Genomic DNA, 20,450 nt, shown 5'->3' with positions numbered 1-20,450 from the left:
GAAAGGCGGCAGCACCGGCAGCCTGCTGGGGGCTGACCTGATTCCCTAGAATCCTCAGCTCCCTTCCTTTCTCCTCCGACGTCCTTCCTTCCCTTCTCTCCTCCTTCCCCCCCTTCCTTTCCCCAGCGAAGCAGCTGCGAGGAACAAAGAACGCGGGCGCTCCGGGAAGCAGCGCGCAAGCCCCGCGCACTGCGCGCGGCGTCTGGCTCCTCGGAGCGGGGCTCTCCCGGCTCCACGTCCCTCCGCAGCCTCCCCCGCCTCCCGCGCTCGCTCGCTCCCGCCCGCTCGCCGCCTCCCCCACCTTCGCGGCGCCGGAGGAAGGCGGCCGGGGCTCAAGATGGCTTTAGCCGGGCTCTGCGCCCTGCTCGCCTGCTGCTGGGGGCCGGCGGCGGTGCTGGCCACGGCCGCCGGCGACGTGGACCCATCCAAGGAGCTGGAGTGCAAGCTCAAGAGCATCACGGTGTCGGCGCTGCCCTTCCTGCGCGAGAACGACCTGAGCATCATGCACAGCCCCTCGGCCTCCGAGCCCAAGCTCCTCTTCTCGGTGCGCAACGACTTCCCGGGAGAAATGGTCGTGGTGGACGACCTGGAAAACACAGAGCTGCCCTACTTCGTGCTGGGTGAGTCCCGGGGGAGGTCGAGGCGGCCCGGCGCCCCCACCCCCCACCCCGGCTCGCTCCACACACCCACTCGCCGCCGACCTCCCTTCCCCCACTCCTGTCGCCCAGGATCCACCCCACGCCCAGCCCGCCCTCCACACCCACCTGCCGGCCGGCGCCTCGGTGCCCCCGACTTCTTCCCACATCCGACATGGATGCGGGGCCCTCGACCTCCCAGCCGCCCTGCCCCACAGGAGCAGGTTGCAGGAGCCCCTCTGAAACCTTTCCCGGCCTTGACCTCTCCGCTTTCCTTCAGGAGCACATTGACAGAACACTTGTCTGCGACCAGCTCAACTCCCATAAGCCCTTCTCCCCACTCCCTGGCACATGCCCCGTTCTTTGCTTCACACCCCCTGGACACCCACTCCCACAGCATTTCCTGGGGGAGTTGGAAACAGGTATCCTGCCCTCCCCGTGGCAGGCATGTGCAGGCCACATTGCACCGGCTGGATCTCTAGCCTGCACTCTTAGAGAGGGCTCTGTATCTCTCACCAGGTGACTGGCACTTAGTCACAACACTCAAGTTTTCTCTCCTCTTGGTGTCCATCCTACCTTCACACTTACATGCAACAATGTCCTCAACCAGCCACCTCCACATGCCCAGGTCACATCAAGATGCCTTGGATAAAGAAAGCATCCAACTGTAGTCTGTTCCTGTTGGTATCTTCTTTGTTCCCAGTGCTACCTTAGGTAGGCAAAGGCATTCCTGCACACAGAATGGTCTCCCTGGCTAAGAGGCTCCCGTTCAGTTCCTTTTGTTTGTTTACATTTCTCTCTCAGTACCCCTCTACTCATTTTCTTAGGCCACAAAACTCCTTCAGATCCTGGAACCTTCTAATCCAACTCTCTTTTCTCACTGCCAGGCTGCAAAGATACTGTGGTGCTCCTGCTCCAGCCTCTTGCAAAGCAGGACAGGTTCATGTGACTCCGTTAACCAAAATTTCCCTCACTTTTCCCTGTGCAGAGGTCTCTCTCTCCCTGCTGTGCGTGCCCACCGTGCAATCCATTTCTTTAGTGATGCTGTACATCATCCTTATTTTGCCCATGAGAGAATTCAAAGATAATCCAATTCACAGTTACTCTCTAGATCCAAAAACTGACAAACAATGGAACTGTCCAGGAGGCGAATGTTTCATCTACTTAATGTCCTGCCAACTGGAGTTCACTTTGTAGGAACATGGCTTCCTGATGGCCATACATAGGGTTGAGCCACATGTGGAATGTCCTATAACACCTCCCTGGTGCTCTTTATTCACAAGAGATCTCTTCACATTGCAAACATTAAGAAGTGGGTGAGTAAACCCCTACTCTCCGATCCCTGTGGAAAAGTGATTTCAAAAATTGCCTGGTCCTTTGAAAAGTTGGTTTGCAATTCCTGGAGTGCGGCTTAGTTGCCCCTGTTAAGTCCAGCCTGCACACTTGATGGCACTACTTATTTTTGCATTAAAAACATACCAATGACATAATAAAACTGGGGGCTGGCTGGGAATGGGGACACTGTGGATATGTGGCTCATTAAAATGTACAATTGCTGGGTTATTCAGTGGATGCAAATTTTGCATGGAAGTCATGCTGATGTGCAAGTACAATCTGTTCGTCATAATATACAAGAAGGAGTATAGGGAATTACATGCTTCTAAAGAGCCTGTTTGGGGCTCTACACGTTGTGTTTACTGTGCACAAGGAGGGCTGTGTGTGGTGCATGAGAAAAAGGGAAATGAGACTAGCAGGTCTTCAAAATCCCACTTCCTTTTTTGCAGCATCCCAAAGCCGGGGCCTGAAGCCATGATGTGCCTGCTAGGATCCAATGTGCACAGCAAAAGACCAGATGTTAAAGAATGGGGTTTCTGCACCTCTGTGCAAAGCTGCCCACTGCAGCACCCTGCTGGAGTTGCTATGGTAACCTCCTGCAACTTGGCATTTACATACAGGAACAGACACACTCTCACTTCAGGGCCAGATGCATTTCCTAAATGCATTGATTGTGTCCTTGGCACCCCCCCTCTCCCCCAGTCAATGGGGGCGTGTTCAGACCCAGTATTCCCAGGGGGAATAGGAGTCACTATCAGCTTGGGTGGGGAAGCGGAACTAGGCAGAAAGGGACAGTCCAAGTTCATGGAGGGTAGACTCAAGTGTATAGTTGCTCTCCAAGTTAAGTTTTGTGATCGTGGATTCTGTCACTTGTGGCCAGTAGTAAGGGCTGTAGTGACTTTGGTTTAGAGTTTTCCCTACTCTTATCTCTGGAACTTAGTTTGCTGAAGCCATCCCTGGGAGGAATATGAATCCACCAGTCGTGGGAAGTCATTGATCATTTACTTGCTCAGCACTCATAGGTACTCTTAGGATAGAGAAGTTAGAAAAATTAAAGGCCCCTGCCCTCGGGTTCTCTCTAGTCAGTGGAAACACAGACTGAAATACTCGGAGGAGTTGTAAGTAATAATGCTTGAGTGTGTGGTATGGATGGTAAGGGGTGTAGGAATGCTGAGGAAGGAAGGAACAACTTGCATAGCAAGAGTAGACTCCATAGATGACATGGGCTTGACTAGGGCCCTTGACCCAAATCAGGTCCTATGGTTTCCTTTTGTCTTCAGGATCAAGTCCCCTAACTTCAGTGAGGCAAACAGGGGTCTTACCCTTCTGACTACAGCCAACTTTTCTAGCCTCATATCCCTGCAAGCCTGCCGTAGCCTTTCAGGATTCTTTCAAGACATTGCACATGCTGTTCCCTCCACCTAGAATGCTCTTTTCCCCTTCTCCACTTGGCAGCCATCTATTCTTCCTCCTAAACTCTGCACACCTATCACGTCTCTATGAAGCCTTCCCTCTCCTCCCAAGGCAGAGAAGTTTATCCCACTCCTGTGCTCTTTGTGTGGATTTAAAAAAATCAAAACACAAATGAACGGAATTAAAGATGGATTCGCTTTGGTGTGGCCTAGGTAAGGTGAAGCCATTTGAAGTCACGGAACAAAGATAAGCAATCGGTGGTGGTGAGAGTGAATATGTGATGGTGTGCCGTGCATATGGTGCAGTACAGAGATCGGCCTCATGGTAGAAGAGTGGTCAGTACGGTGCCTGGCTCTGTAGAGTGGAGCATGGTTCTCTACTTAGAAGCCAGGCAGTGGAGGGCTGACTTGACATAGAAAGCCATGAAGCCTGACTCCCAGACCTCAGCCATCAGTCCTGGCAGGTTTGCTTTTGGGATAATCCTGCGGGGTGGTGGAGGGAGTGGTGGTATCTTCTGCCCTCTTAAGTGAGTTTGCAAATTGTGTGCAAGGGCCATATGAGACTTTCAGTTGTGCTTTGTTTGGCTACATGTAATTTTAAAATGTTTTGAATTTGAATGTTTTCAGTCAAGGCCTGCCGTCTTGAGATTGTCATACTTCCCTTTTCTTTATGGTATTTCTCTGACAACTCTAAGCTGGATAATCTAAACCTGCTTTCAGAAGTGTTGCAAAACACTACAATATCCCAAAATAATGGCAATGTCTAATTTAAGATATTTAAATTCGTAGATCTGGGGACCAAAAAGAAGAGGCTATAAAAGCAACCACAGGTGTTTTTTTTTTTGGCGGGGGGGGTCTTAGGGATTGTAATCCAGGAGGCACAGAGTCCATGGAAAAAGAAAATAATCTCAAATTGCAAGCAGAGGGTACAGGTTTATAAAAGCAAAACCCACAAGGTTAGAGAACTTATTCTGAAAGAATTGTGGTTGGTGCTGACAGAGTTAAACTGGAGACTACAGGATTGGCTATTTTGCTAACAGGTGTTAAATTGGATTTCAGTCCAAAGTAGAAGATGTGTTCCAGGAGGTGGTGGAGTTGCAATTGACAAGTCGTAATTGATGAGATCAAAAGTTTATGGCTGTTCTGGAGAATTGAAACAGAAGTGCATAGGCCCTCAATGTCCTCCCCACCCTATTTTGAACAGACTCTCTTAGCAATGTTTCACTTTGGGATTTTCCTTTATTAAAAGGCTTTATTCCCCTCTCAGGAGAATATAAAAGGTTTCCTAATTTGCCAATGAAAATTTCATATCTCAACTAAAACTTTGTATCTCAGCTTTCAAAATAGTAGACATTCTTGCTTTAGAGGCATATTTGATTTTGAGACAATTGGTTAACCTGAAATGTAGCTTCTGCATTGAAGTGTGGTTTCCTGGGCTGTCAACAGAACAGATTTATCAGATTCACTACTATTTGAAAGGGATGCTCCTCTGTTTCAGACCCAACTCTGGAGCTTGTGCATGTGTAAAACTCAGTGAAGGAAGCTGTTTCTCTTGAGCTGGGGTGTTTAGTTTTAGCTATCATGGCTTTTGATTGAAGAAGGTGCTCCTGAAGATAAATCAATCAGCCTGCAGAGATGTAGTGAGTTCCCACATGCAAGGTGGTGTTTAAACACTCTGGAGCAGTCCAGTGTGGTGGTTAAAAGAACAGGCTTTGAAGACCGATCTAGGGTCAACTCCTTCCTGGCTTTCCACTTATTCCAGCAGTGGAGAAAAGTAGGATCAGAGAGGTTAAATAATTTACTCAGGATCCCATAGCTAATAATTGATGGATCCATCACTCGAACTCAAGTCAATGTAACATTTAAACCTTTCTCTTCATTACTATTTTATGCCTTAAAATTGTTTAAAATCCATTCTTTTTCATGGTTGGATGAAAGAAGCCCCGGCAATGGTTAGAATAGGGAAAGTACACTAACCTAGTTTGTACAGAAGAATCCTTTATGATTTCTATGTAAATGCCTTTTGGATATCCTTACCCATTGAGTGATTTCTCACACAAGGCTTTAATGCAGAAGAGAGTGAACTTCATCAAGAAATATTTGCCTGAGTAGGTGTTCTTACCTAAGCAGAATTGGGGAATTCTTATTTATAGCGTCCAGGTGTGGATAGCCGTGTTGCTTGGTGTGTTATGGCACCCACAGTCATGGTGACCAATGTGGGATACATGTCCAGGGCTCTTCTTAGAAAGACCCCACAGAAATGCAAAGTGGGAATCCCAGAAGAAGGCTCTGCTGTTAAATGGAGCCCTCCAGAAGTTGCTGTGGTTTTAGCTCCTTGTCCAAGGCCACTGCCTTTTGTATTAAGTGGCCTTGTGCTTAGAATCCACTGTCAGAGCCCAGTGGAGCTGCTTGAACAGCATTTTCTGAATTTTTAAATTGGCTTCTGGTGTAATTAATACTGGGCATAATTTTCTACCTTTCTACAAAAGGTGAGCTTTTGCCTAATACGAAACAGCCCTAATTTTTTTTCACACGTCTCTCCATCTCCCCATTTGAGAAGAAACCTTAAAATTTGTTTCTTTTCCTTCCTTTTACTCTCTGCTATGGTGAGCTGCTTAGGTTAACAGGAAACAGATTTGCATAGAGTGGCAGCCCATCCAAGACACAGAGGATGAATGGCAGCAATCTTAAAGTAGGGTCTTCTATGCTTACACGACTCATAGTAGCAGAATGCACTAATTTATAGTATTGAGAGGTTTATTATTTACTGTTTGTCTACAGAAATGTAGATTTTTACATCAAAGTCATTTTGAATGCAAGAGTGATGAATTTTACACTTCAAATGCTCTTCTAAATATAGTGATAGGTTTGAATTCAAGTCATTGAAGTTTTTGAAGGAAAAATAAAATACAAGCTTAATTTCTTTATTTTTCTTTGTGGAGCAAGGATTGAGGTCTTGTTTTATGGAAAAAAATATATATACATATATATGTGTGTGTGTATATATATATGTGTGTGTGTATATATATATATATGTATATATATATATATATATATATATATATATATATATGGTTTTTTAGGAATGTAATTAAACCCAAAAGGCTAGTAGTTTCTCAGATTAAGGCCAGTTTATGGGAACAGAACTTGGCATCCTTTCAGCAGGAACATGCTGAGTCTATATTCTCCACTTTTACACCAAGTTCAAATATATGCACACAGATGGCAGAACAAGCTCTATTTTGAGCGAGTTAATCTCTCAGGACAAGTTAAAGCCTATGGTAATTTCTAATGTACCACAATTTGGCGTCTATCATCATATTTTTATTATAAATGTGTAATAGTTATTTTATTTTTTAATCACATATAATTTAAAACTTTGAGAAAACAAAATGAAGTGCCTCTATCGATTCCTGGGTTTCCAACACAATTTGTACAAATTAAATTGATGCTGATGGTAATCCAGATTGATGTGAGACAACTTTTATAAAGCAGTTTGGTATTACACAGTAAAGATGACAACATGCATGCCTCACAACCCAGTGATTCCCCTTTTAGGGATTTAGTACACAGAAATTTTTATATGCATATTGTTAACCTTAAAATTAAAAGGTATTTTACCAGCAAAAATGGGTTTATTTGGGGAGGGCAGAGAATTGCAGTTGAGGACGTACAAACTCTGGCAAAACCATAGGCAAGTCTAGCAAATGAAGGAGGGGGATGTTATTTTATAGAGAAGAAGGAAGATGTTGGGAGAGGTTGTTTTGAATTAAAGTCCATTGGAAAAAGCAAGAATTCAGGGTGATGATAATTTGTCATCAGCTGAGTTGCAGGGCTAGTTGACTTCTTGTAGAAGATTCAGTGTGCATCTTTTCCTGGGTCCTGTAATTGATCATTCTTTCCTAGGGATGATTCTTCTGTTGGGGTTTGTAACTGACAATTCTCCCTGTGATTGACATTGAGTGGTAGGGTACCCCCTTCTAGCCTCCCTGCTTCACTTTGGTAAGGTTTCCCTTTACTAATTTTTACAATGCACGTGTAGTAGCAGTGTTAGTCATAGCAAAACTTGGAAACAACCCAACGTCCATTAACAGGAAGCTGGAAGTATAGGAGATGTTACAGTCATCCCCTGGAATGTTATCCAGCCATGAGAATCAATGAGTTACAGCCACATATACCAACATGGATACATCTCATAATGGTAATGTTAAGTGAAGACAAACAGCTAGCTGAAAAATACATACAGCACAGTTTCATTTATATAAAATTCAAAATAACAACACATTGAGGATATGTAAAGATGTAAATTTTTTATGAAAAGCAAAGAAACAACACAAAATAAAGGATGGGTGTTACCTCTGGTGGAAAGGGAAGATAATGGAAGGGGGAGGGAAGGAAGAGGGGCTTCTGACATTCTGGCTGTATTTCATTTTTGTTTTTCTTCCTTTTCTTTTTTTAAATAAATTTAGTTTTTTTTATAACAGTTTTAGATTTACAGAAAAATTGCAAAGATAGTACAGCGTTCTCATACCCTACACCCATTTTCTCCTGTTACTAACATCTTATGTTGGTATGATACATTTATTACAATTAAAGAACCAATATTGATATATTACTATTAACTAAAGTCCATCCTTTATTTAGATTTCCTTAGACGTTACCTTGAGTCAGCAAGTCTCCTTAGACTTGTAGACTTGTAGTCTCCTTAGACTCCTCTTGGCTATGGTAGTTTTTCGGAGTTGTTTTTGATGATCTCAACAGTTTATGAGAAGTATTGGTCAGGTATTTTGCAGGATGTCCCTCAACTGGAATTTGTTTGTTTTCCTCATGATGAGATTGGGGCTATGAGTTTGGGGGAGGAGTGCATTTTCATCACATGTCAAGGGCACATTTGGTCAATATGACTTAGCATTGTTGCTGTTGATCCTGATCACTGGCTGAAGTAGAATTTGTCAGATTTTCCACCATAAGTTACTCTCTTTTTCCCTTTCCATGCTGTAATCTTTGAAGGAAGTCATTATGTATAGTCTATACTAAGAAGACAGGGAGTTATGGTCCACTATTTAGAGAGTGGAATATCCACATAAATTATTTTGAATCATTGTACATGAGACAGTTGTCTCTTATCTCTTATTAATGTATTTATTTAATCATTTATTTATATCATATGGACTCACAAATACTTATTTTATACTTCGGGTTATAATCCAATACTACTTTATTGATTTTGTTGCTAATGGGGAGCTCTTTCTGTTGGCTTCTGTGTCCCTTTGACATACCCTCATCAATGTGGGTGTTTGTTTTGGTTTTGGTTTTTGCACATTTTGTTACTTTCTATCATTTCCTGCTCCAGCTCATTTTGTATATTGCCTACCCACCGTGCCCCCAGAGTTCTAGAATCAGCTCTTTCTCCGATTAGCCCTGATTCTTTTCATTGGAGAATGGTATTAGAAACCCAGATCTAGGCACTGTGTATATTTATTTATACTGGGGTGTTGCTGCTTCTAGGGTCTCTCAGCTGACAGAGCAAGGAAATACATATGTGTGTATACGAACTCATATGTACATCCATATCTATAAATATTTCTAGAAGTAGCCATCTGTATCTTATTAAGCTAAGCATGGGTTCATGCGGATGTATCTGGCTCTAATCCATTATCTAATTATCGTGATCTAATTCATTATCTAATCCATGGATCATTCTGGCCTCCTCCCTTTGTTCACCCCATCCAGCAGTGAGAAATCTGGTTCTCACTATCTTCCATACACTTATTTAATTGTTTAATTCCACTATACATCTATAACAGTATCAGAATTGCTTACCCATACCCCAGTGGGGAAAAACTTGATCAATTAGAGTACAGTTCTTACATACAGCATCTTTCGTCTTTAGTCTTAAAAGACCAACCAGAGTTACTTAGGTCAGCACCCCCCTCCCCCCACAGTGAGGTTGTTTCATACATCTTTGATACAGTTAGTATTTTGTCTCATTCTGCATTCCATCCTAGGATCACCCAGCCTCCTAAATGATTTTTCTTGTAATTTGCACACATTAAGATTGGCTCTTTGTTTTCAAAAGTTCTGTGGGTTTTTAACAAATGAAATGCATAGTGTCAAATATCTACAATTATAGCATCATGCAGAATAGTTTTACTGCCCTACAAAATCCCTTGCCCTTCCCCTATTTACCCTTCCCCTCATTACGTCCAAACTCTGGCAACCGTAGATCTTTACCGTGGCCACAGTTCTGCCTTTTTTTAGAATGTTATATAATTAGCATTATACAGTATGTACCCTTTTCAGACTTCGCCTCTTTTCACCTAGCATTATGCATTTAAGATTCATCCATATCTCTTTCTTTTTTTTTTTGGCTTGATAGCTCATTCATTTTTATTGCTGAATAATATTCCATTGTATGAATATACCACAGTTTATCCATTCACCTGTTGAAGAACATTTGGTTTTCTTCCAGTTTTTGGCAATTATGAATAAAAGTGCCATAAATATTAGCATATGGGTTTTTGTGTGCTCTCTTTTTGTTTTGTTTATGTAATTTCAGTGCAGAGGTTTGAGTTAATCATACTCCTCCATTCACAATACATTTTATCATAGGCCTATGAAAACCCTCCTCCTTCCAGTGGTTCATGTATTTGGCTGTTTGTTTCTCTTTACCGCTACTCCCAGTTCCCACCTACCCTTCCCCATAGGCAAGCACTCTAATTTCCCTAATGTTTATCTTTTTAAGGGGGTATGTATTCTTGCAAAACGTGAATAGTTTTGTGTTCATGTATTTTTAACTTAACTAAATGGTGATACAATACAGCATACTGATTCTTCCTCTTTTCAGTCAGCACTATATTTTTAAGACCTACTCATGTTACTAGGTACAAATAAAGCCCAACACTGTCCAACCGAGCTTTCTGTAATAATGATAATGTTCTACTTCTGCCTTATGCAGTATGGTAGGCCCTAGCCCCATGTGACTCTTCAGCACTTGAAATGTAGCTAGTGCAAATGAAGAGCTGAATTTTTTACTTTTAAAAAAAATTTAACTAATTTGCATTTAAGTAACCTCATGTGGCTGGTGGCTGCCATATTGAATAGTCCGTATGTCTAACATTTCCATCATTGTTGCAGAAAGGTTTATTGGATAGTACAGGTGTAGCCCATTGGTTCTGATTGCTGCAGAGCGCTCCATGATCGGCATCCACCACATTTACCAACCTTTTCAGTGATGGACACCAGGTCACCTCCAGCTCCTCATCACTATAAATAATGCTGCAATTATCATCTTTGTGCATATTTCCTTGGGGACTGTTGTTAAAATTTCTCTGGGATATATAAGCAGGAGTAGAACTGCTGCTTCATAAAGATTATCTATATTTATTTTGACTAATACTGTCAAATTGTGCTCAGAATGGCTGTACTAGTCTGCATGCTCATCAGCAGTATTTGAAGGTTACTATACCCCAGTATCCCCACCAACACTTGTCTTTATTCAGTGTTCTCTTATTTGTCAGTTTTCTAAGTGTGAAGTGATATCTCATTGTTATTTCATATTTTCAGAAGCACTTTAAATACTAAGGAGATTATCCCTTTGACTGTAATAGGAGTTACAAATAAATTTTCCCCCCAGATTACTATATGTCCCTTGATTTTGCCCATGTTTTTGTGTAGTTGGTTGGTTTTCCAAAAGCTTTGGAACTTTCTGGAAGTTAGTATTTATTTTTGGCTTCCATACCTTAAGTCTCAGTTGGACAGTTCTTCCTCACTTTAAGATTATAAAAGGATTCATCATTCTCTCTTCTTATAGTCTAATGGTTTCATTCTTTGCATTTAAATATTTGATATATTTTGAACATTCCGACATATTCTGTGAGATATAACCTTATCCAGATGTACTGTAGGAAGTATCAACTTTAGCTCTCCAGATGGTTACTCAGATGTCTCAATGCCATTTATTCAATAGTTTGTGATTTCCCCTTTGATTAGAGGTGTCATCTTTATCACATACTGAATTCTTTAATACATTTAGGTCTATCAGAACTTCTGTTCTAGTGCCATATATATATATATATATATATTCTTGTACCTATCCACATTGCTTTAATTATTGAAGCTCTGCTTTATGTTGTAGTATGCTTAAATGTTCGGTAGGACTAGTCACCATCTGCTACTGTTCTTTTCAGAGTTCTCCTAGCCATTTTTTTTCATAGAGACTTTCAAAGAAGCTTGTCCAGTTCTTAAAAAAACAAACAAAAAACCAAAAAAGAAACAATAACAAAACCTAGGTATTTTTGTTTAAAATCTTGTTAAAATTTTTAATTAACTTAGGGAGAATTAAATCCTTTTGATGTTGAGTTTTTCTACTTAAGAACTTGGTGTGTTTGTGTTTGTTTAGGTTTCTGGTCTGCCCTTCAGTACAGTTTTAAAGGTTCTTCTTTCTCCTCATAAAGTTTTTGTACATTTCTTGCTGGATTTACTTCTAGGTATTTTGTCTTTCTGTCCTTTTGTAAAAGGAGTATTTTATATGCACATATATAGCATATATATTTTTTATATGTATGTATATATGTCCTAAATGATTATAGTTTGTGTATATCAAAGATCTTGGTATTCATGTGTTAATTTTCAGCTGCTACTACCTTACTGAATTCTTCAGCTATAGCTGTGTTTCAGTTGGTTCTCTTGGATATTTTAGTTATGCAGACATATCATAGGCAAATATTGATCATTTATATTGTCCCTTCAAATTTTTATTTCTTTGATTTTATTTTCCTGTTTAATTACACTGGTAGTAACTACAGTACAATGTCAGATAAAAATGTGATAATGTGATTTCTTGTCTTTTCCTGACTTTAATGGTAGCAACACTACTGTCTTGCCATTATGATAATTGCTTTGTTTTCAGATTGATAAACATTATCATGTTAAGGAAGAATTGAGGGGCGCCTGGGTGGCTGAGTCAGGTTGGGCTATCTGCCTTTGGCTCAGGTCATGATCCTGGGGGCTGGGAATCGAGTCCCACATTGGGATCCCTGCTCAGTGGGGAACCTGCTTCTCCTTCTCCCTCTGCCATTCACCTGGCTTATACTCTCTGGCTCTATCTCTTTGTCAAATAAAGAAATAAAATCTTAAAAAACAAAAAAGGAAGAATTGAGTGTTTCTTTATCTAGAATGACTTTTTAAAATATTTTATTTATTTATTTATTTATTTATTTATTTATTTGAGAGAGAGAGAGAGAGCGCACGCACACATACCAACAGGGAGGAGCAAAGGGGCAGGGATAGGGAAGCGGAAAAAATCTCAAGCAGACTTTGTGCCAAGCATGGAGCCCAACATGGGGCTCAATCTCCTGACCCCTAGATCATGACCTGAGCTGAAACCACGAGGCCAACACTTAACCGATTGAGCCACCCAGGCACCTCATCAAGAATGAATTTCTTAAAATATTAAAATTTTTTAGTATCTATAATCATGTGATTTTTCTCCTTAGATTTATTAAAAGGATAAATTATATAAGTGGATTTTCTAATATTGAACTATCCTTGCATTCCTGAAACAACCCTCACTTGGTATATAGTGAATTATTCCTTTAATGTGTTGCTGGATTCTGTTTGCTAATATTTTATTAAGGATATTTTACATCCATATTCCTAAGTAAAGTTAGTCTCAGATTTTCTTTCTCTATGTGTGTAATCTTTGGCAGGATTTGTTATCAATTTTACATTTACTTTATAAAGTAATTTTTCAGTTTTCTTTCTTTGTTTTCTGTAGAGTAGTTTATATAGCATTGAAATGATCTACAAAGCCTGTAGCCATAACCACTGTCCTACACAGTGTGGTAAATGTAGTGACTGAGTTAAGAACTAATTAGTTACTTTGTTAGTCAATAATGAACTACTAAATAAGATAGAATAATAGGAAATTCTTTCCAGAGAAGATATTCTAAGTTGAGATTAAAGGATGGTGGGATTTAATCTGGTAACCATGAGAGTTCTCAGTTTTTAGGAGAAGTTGTGAGCTCCATCAGAAGGGAACAGGAAGTAGAAGGTGTAAAAACCAAAATGGGTGAGCAGAAATGCAGTATAAAAATATTTAAGTGCCGTCTTTGGGACCTTTGTCAAAAGTTGACAGCCTTCAGTTAAGGGAGCATGAAACTAAGAATATAAACCATAGAAGTGCCCAGTGAGACTTTTTCACTGTTGCCAGTTTCTTGGTGGCTTTTGTAACTCTAAATAGTGAGGGGATACTTTCAGTGACTATGCCACACCACATAGCTCCGTGAGGCAGCATTCCCAATAAAACTTGTATACATATAGCATCATCTGGAGATGTGCAGTGCAAGTCTGGGCATATCTAGTGACCTTGACTGATGACTGCAGATTGTCCTGTTCTCCCTGTATATCTAACTTTCCCCCTAAATTTTGGAAAGTAAAATTCACTCATTTTTCCCCATTATAATCTCATCCTGTGCCTTGATTCTTTTTCCCATGTCCCCTTTCCTATGTTTCCCAGTGTCCTCTGGATGGCTCTTTTCAGTCTAGTAATAATCAGAATATAGTCTGAAAGGGTGCAGTGGCAAAAAGTGGGCTACTTTATTGAGAAATGTCCTCTGAACACTTTCTCATAATGTTCTCTAAGCACATAAGAGGGGTGGCCATTCCCTCTTTTCTTCGCTGATGCTTCAATACCAAGTGTTCTTAGCCTCAGCATCATGAATGGGCTCCCAAGTCCATTAAGTATAAAATTTGTGTGTAAGTGCAATTTCCTGGAAAGAGAGTTCATAGATTAATCGGATTTTTAAAGGGATAAAGGGATACTGTAAGTAGGAAAAAGGTTAATCTTCTGGAACAATGAGACCTTTACAAATAACTTAAGGAAGAAAAATTTATTCTCTCTCAGACAACAGTTCCAAGAAGAGGGGTTCAGTTTGAAAGGGCAGCTCCATTCCATGCACTTCTTCAGAAACCAGGGTCCTTCTGTCTTGCTGCTCTGCCGCGCCCCCCTCCCCCCAGGTTTTCATCCTCTCCTGCCTGGTCCAGCAGGTTGACCAGCATGTGATTCTACTTACAGGAAAGAGAAGGGCAGAAGTACAGGGTGACGATATTCTTTTTATTTAAGCCAGTGAGATAAATATTGCACATATCTCATCTACTCTCATGGCCTTGGAGAGAACTTTGTCACATGCCCTAAGTCCAGGCAAATGATGCTGGGAACTTCAGTCTTAGCTGGGTGGCCATGTGCTCAACTTAAATTCTAGGCAGAAAGAAAGAGGATTTGGAGAGTCTGGGTGGCTCAGTCATGTCTTGACCCTTGGTTTCGGCTCAGGTCATGATCTCAGAATCCTGGGATCGAGCTCTTCATCAGGCTCCGTGCTCAGCGGGGAGTCTGCTTGAGGATTCTCTCTTCCCCCTCCCTGTTCATATGCTTTCTCTTGCTCCCTCTTTCTCTCTCTCTCTCAAATAAATAAATAAATCTTTAAAGAAAGGATAGATTTTTGGGAAAAAGATAGTCTCTGTCACAGGAACTTCAAAAAAGTTAAGAACCATCCTTCTAGACCCATACAGTTCTACTCTCCTTCCAGAAGACACCTCCTTTTTGGAACTACACATCTTCAATTTTGTCACCTTCTGCCCCTCCTTCTCCTTATTCTTGGTACTGCTCCTCTGTTTTTTTCCGTCTCATCTCCTGCCTTCACCCAAGCACATTTCTTGAACTATGTAGATATTGGTCAAAAAACCTATTCTTAAAGGCCAACATAGCAAATATTTTAGGCTTTTCTGGACATATGGTCTCTGTTGCAGCTACCTAACTATGTATTTATATAGACAATACGAAAATGAATGGGTGTGGTTGTTCCAATAAAACTTCATTTTTACAAATAGGCAAGTAGCCTACATGTCACCATTTACCAACCTCTGATGTAGACTGTATATCCCATTTCTTACTTTATAAATTCCTTGCTTCCCAGCACTTCATTGACCTTCAAAACCCCATTTCATTCACTGGTAACTGTGGTCACAACCCCGCATCCCTGAAAGTCCTCCAGCTCTGAAACTGGTCTGCTCATACCACAGATTGTTCTTTACAACTCTTTCCTCCTCTTCCTTACACTCTGACTGATGTATGACTCTTGAAATTCACCATTTCATTGATCCCTTTTTAAAAAAGATTTTATTTATTTATTTGAGATTGAGAGAGAGAGAGAACGCGAGCATGAACGGGGGGAGGGGCAGACGGAGAAGGAGAAGCAGACTCTCTGCTGAGCAGGGAGCCCGACGCGGGGCTCAATTCCAGGACCCTGGGATCATGACCTGAGCCGAAAGCAGACACTTCAGTGATTGAGCCACCCAGGTGCCTCTTCATTGATCCTTTTATTTTCCTCATATCTATTAGAATCCTTCTGGCAACTCTTCCTTTTCCTTTAGTACCTTTTTATTAGAATCCTCAATTTCATTGCTTCTTGTTGTTGTACAGCATCTACTAGTATATGTCCAAATTTGGATCAGTTGCCCCATATCCACATGCTTTACTTTGACCCCCAGACTGAATGCCAAGGTTTGTATGTAAATTCTCCTGTTTGTCTGGATTGGTGGTACCATAAATATCTGGGTTGTAATCTCCGTTTGGCCCTAAACATTGCTTATCATTTTTTTATTGTCCTTGAGCAACCTGTCTTCTCATTGCCCTAAGTAACTATTTCAAATCTTTAGTAGATAGTTAAGCTCCCAATCTAATTTCTATATCTCTTCATGTAGCATAAGACCTTGCCTTATACTTTATCTAAAAATTGGAGCTGATTATCAGGCATAATTTCTCTGCACCCCCCAACTCTCAAACTTGTAGACATATCCACATTCATTCTTAACTTCTCACTTCCAACTGCCAATATTTTTTCAGCAGCTGCTAGGTATTGGTCATGATACTAGGCTCTCAGGAGGCAGTGAGAAATAAAAAAGACAGTTCCATATTCATAGAACAAAGAATTCTGCCTCTTCTGGGGCCTCACTGCATCGATCATTCCTCTCTTCTAGATCTTTCCTTTGTCTTGCCCATTCCCTTTCCTAGATCTCTCCCTTCAGTTTATAATCATGTCTCTCCTACCTTAAAAAAACTTGCCCACATCCTACCATACCCTCTTAGCAAGCACCTGATCAGTCTCTTCCTGTTCAGAATGGTGTTTCACTTGCTGACTGCTTCATTGCACCAGGGACCATGTGAAATCCAGGGAACGCTCTTCTGTCCTCATCTTAATGATCCCACTGTTACATTGCCACCACTGGTCTTCCTTGAAGTTGTCTCCTCCTTTTGCAAAGGTAGGAAGCTACCTTGTAAAACTGGAAGAAAGCCAGTGTGGCCAGAGCATAAAGACAAAGAGACCTCTCCATATCAGCTGGTGGCACCTTCAGAAGCTTTATTATTTTCCAACTTATAATACTATATTGACTCCCAGGACCTGCTGGAGAATGCACATGATTCTTAGCAAGACATGAAAGGTACTCAACGATTTGGTTCCTACCTGTCTGCTACTATGTCAGATTGACCTCATGTTAGTTTGGAATTTTTCCATTATAAGTAAGAGAAAACTTAACTTGAACTGAAGTCAATGATAAAGGGGATTTATTGGCTCAGGTTGGTGAAAGCGGTAATCATGCTTACTGTTATCAGGGCTCCGGCTTTGTGTCTCCTTAGTTCTTGGCTTTGGCCTCCTCTGTGTGTGGTCTGCGTCATTAGACAGGTCGTAAAATAGCAGTAGCAGTTGCAGGCGCCACATTCAGATGGAGTATGTCCGGAGGACGAGTAAGGATTGCTTCTGAGAGCTTGCACAAGAGGAAGAAGGCTGCTATCTCCCAGCAGCCCCCTTCAGGCCACTCCTTGCAATTCGTTGGCATGAGTTGACTTAGGCCTGCCCATCCCTGGCTCAATCTCTGTGCCAAGAGGGATGCAGTAACTGCTCAGCTTCAACGAATTGGCCCATTCTGGAGCTGCATGGAGAGAGGAAGAGTGAGGAGGAAATTTCTGAGTCACTTCAGTCCCTTCCGCTTCATATATCACGAAGGCTGACCTATTATTCTCTTTTTTATCCACCCCCCCAAACAATTCCTTTTGTTCTTCCATATACATCCTAGGTACAACCTCCTCTTCTGAGGGTTCTTTGCCTTCTCTGTTTTCCTGGCACTCCATGCATACTTCCCTAGTAATACTCTGTAAATCTTAAATTATTTTCTTTACCAATCGCCTATCCCATGAAAGCATAAATTCCTCAGAGAAAGAGAGAGCACACGTGCGTGTGCACACACATGCAAGCTAGGGAAGGGTCAGAGGGAGAAGGAGAGAGAGAACCCCAAGCAGGCTCCCTGTAGAGTGAGGAGCCCAATGTAGGGCTCGATCCCACAACACTGAGATCATGACCTGAGCCAAAACGAAGAGTTGGACACTTAACTGACTGAGCCACCTGGCGCCCCAAAGGCAGACAGTTCCTTAATCATCTCAGTATCCTCAGCTTCTAGTACAGTCTTGCTTGTTTGGCGTGGAGTATGTATTTCGAGAAAAGACATTGAGCTTCGTTGCACTGACCTTCACCAGGCTGACTCCTGGGGAGCCTTGGCATTTAGCTCAGGGGTTCTTAAAGTGTCCCACAAACCTTTCCATGGATGACGAGACCCCTTCCACAGGCTCTTTGAAGCGAAAACTATTTTCATAATATTAAGATCTTATTTGTCTTTTTCACTGAGTTGCTATTTGCACTGAAGCAAAAGCAGTGGTGGGAAAAGTTGCTGGTGTCTTAGCAGGAATTCATGCAGTGCTGCCAAACTGTACTGGTAGCCGTTTGGCTTTTCACCACACTCAAAGGTCGTCCCACAAATCCAGTGTTACTTGGGGACATCCTAGATGAAGCAATCACAATTACTAATTTTCTAAATTTTGGCCCTGGAGCACATGTTCTCTTAATATTCTAACTGACAGAATGGGAAGCACACACACAACTTCTGCTAGAAGCTGACGTGTGAGTGTTTGAGTTGCAAGCTCAACTATCTGCTTCTGTTGTATACCACAATTTTTGCTTGACAGAACAAGTGCACTGTATTTATTCAGACTTGGGAATTTGGCCGACATTTTCTTGAAAATGAACAAAGTGAGCTTGGAAAATAACTGACAACATTTGTAGCCAACGATAAAACACAAGCTTTCAAGAGAAAAAAAAACATGGAATATTATAACAACTTGTGAATGCCACAGCAAGCTTGACAGCTTTTCAATACTTATAGACTTGACTCATGAGACCAGTAATGCTATTCATGAATGAGAGTTTTTGCAGTTGTATAACGAACTGTGCCAACATTTGGAAGATGTGTGGAAATCCATGAGCCACTATTTTCGAAACGACCAGTGCATGACGTTTTAAAACTGTGCGTGAGTAAAAAAGTACATTCAAATTTCAACATGGATGATGGATTTTAATGAAGGAGCATACAGAATCTTCCATGTATGGTTTCTGTTTCCACATTGCCATTCACCTTTAGGAAGTTAATACTTACTGAGCTTTGGTGTACTATCAAAAAAAAAAAAAATCCACAATTTCCTGAAATAGCTATTAAAAGACACCTCCCTTTTCTAGATTCATTACTCTGTGAGGCAAGATTTTCTTCATATGCTTCAGCTAAAGTATTCTGCAGTATATTTAATGCAGAAGCAGGAATGAGAAAGAATCCAACTGTCCTTTATTTAGCTGGGTATTTAAAAGAGTTTCGAAAAATGTAAGATGATGTGACTCCTCTCAGTATTTCTTTTATCATAAAAATATTGATTTTCTTCATAAAAGACATGGTTTTTGTTACCATGTAATGGGTTTCTTATTATTGTTTTTTGATGAATTAATAATTATTTACAACATTTCTCAGTTCTGGCTTCAAATATGGTAAACACTGATAGACAGAGCCCACGTAGAACCACAAAATCTTATAGTTCCCATAATTTTTAAGAAGGAAAATCGTTGCTGAGACCAGAGGTTTGAGAATGGCTGATCTAGCTCATGTGGCACCTCAGCCAGGAGGTGACCCTGAGGCCCCAGGGAGAGTTAATTATCTTCCATGTGAATTGTGCAGTACTTGGTTTATATCTCTGTTACAACGCTTCCCACAGAGCAACATATTAGTTCGTCCACCTGTTGTTTCTGGCCTGTGGTCCTAGCGCCTGTTCGTCTCTGATACAGAGAACTAGGTGAATGAACAGAAGAATGAATGAGCAAATGAATAAATGAAGGCTCAAAAGGCTCTTCATTCTACTGTAGCTCTGTTTGTAGTTACTGAATTGTCATGAGTATTCTGTGGTTCCTCCGGAGGACAGAGCTTTATATACACACGTGATAATAAACTCTACCAAGTAGATGTGCTGTGTGTAGCTCCCATGCCCTTCAGCCATGTGGGGGAATTTCTAACTGTCAGAAAGAAAAAGTGGGTGATGAAGAATCTCAGAATCACGGTGCTTCGGTGCTGGCTTATAGAGGTGCTTTGCTTCACTTTCGTCAGGACCTTGTATATACTCCACAGTAAGACTGGAAGGCACGCTGTTATCATTACTTAAAGGTCATGGGAGAGGCCGATTGCGAAACTGTGACATTTAAAGCAATTTTGGCTTCTTTCCTAGGGGTTTTGAGATTAAAGGTGAGGGGTACGACTGTTGTTCTAGACCCGCTTGGAAGAGGTTGAGCTACTTTAAGACAGAGACTCTAAATCCAAGGCATAGTCACCTCCATTGACCACCACAGGAACAGAGCTGAAAGTTGACGTTGCCAAAGTTACAGGTTAAAGGAGTCTGAGTGAATAATCAGAGTTTCTCAAATCTTGGTCCTGGATGCTGCGATCCTGGGGATTAGACACTTGGGGGTTTGAGGACGTAAGGCACTTTGAAAGCTTCAAGATCAGTGTTTCACACGTGTTTTCACGGCAGTTGATCTCTAAAAATGACGATCCTTCTGGGTCTCCTTGGAGTACGTTACATGTCGTCTCATGGTTGGAGGTGATGGGGTTAGTGACTGCGGCTTACCCCATCAGTTACCCCAGG

The 20,450-nt window shown here is 41.4% G+C and overlaps 1 protein-coding gene across 3 annotated transcripts in view; it reads left to right on the top strand.

Moving 5' to 3' along the window:
* The window catches only part of ASTN1 (astrotactin 1), a 293,665-nt gene continuing 273,215 nt past the window's right edge, over positions 1-20,450 (top strand). The window contains exon 1 of one of the 3 annotated variants that reach the window (XM_032393411.1): positions 1-620. In XM_032393411.1, coding sequence (XP_032249302.1) covers positions 338-620 — 283 coding nt within the window. In that variant the 5' untranslated portion in view covers positions 1-337. The remainder of the gene's footprint in view (positions 621-20,450) is intronic. The other 2 variants (XM_032393409.1, XM_032393410.1) reach the window with 2 other exon arrangements.

This window comes from Phoca vitulina, unplaced genomic scaffold (genome assembly GCF_004348235.1).
Source record: "Phoca vitulina isolate PV1807 unplaced genomic scaffold, GSC_HSeal_1.0 scaffold73, whole genome shotgun sequence".
Taxonomy (NCBI): Eukaryota; Metazoa; Chordata; class Mammalia; order Carnivora; family Phocidae; genus Phoca; species Phoca vitulina.
Note: the sequence above shows the minus strand (reverse complement) of the source record. Positions and strands in the feature narration are given on the sequence as shown.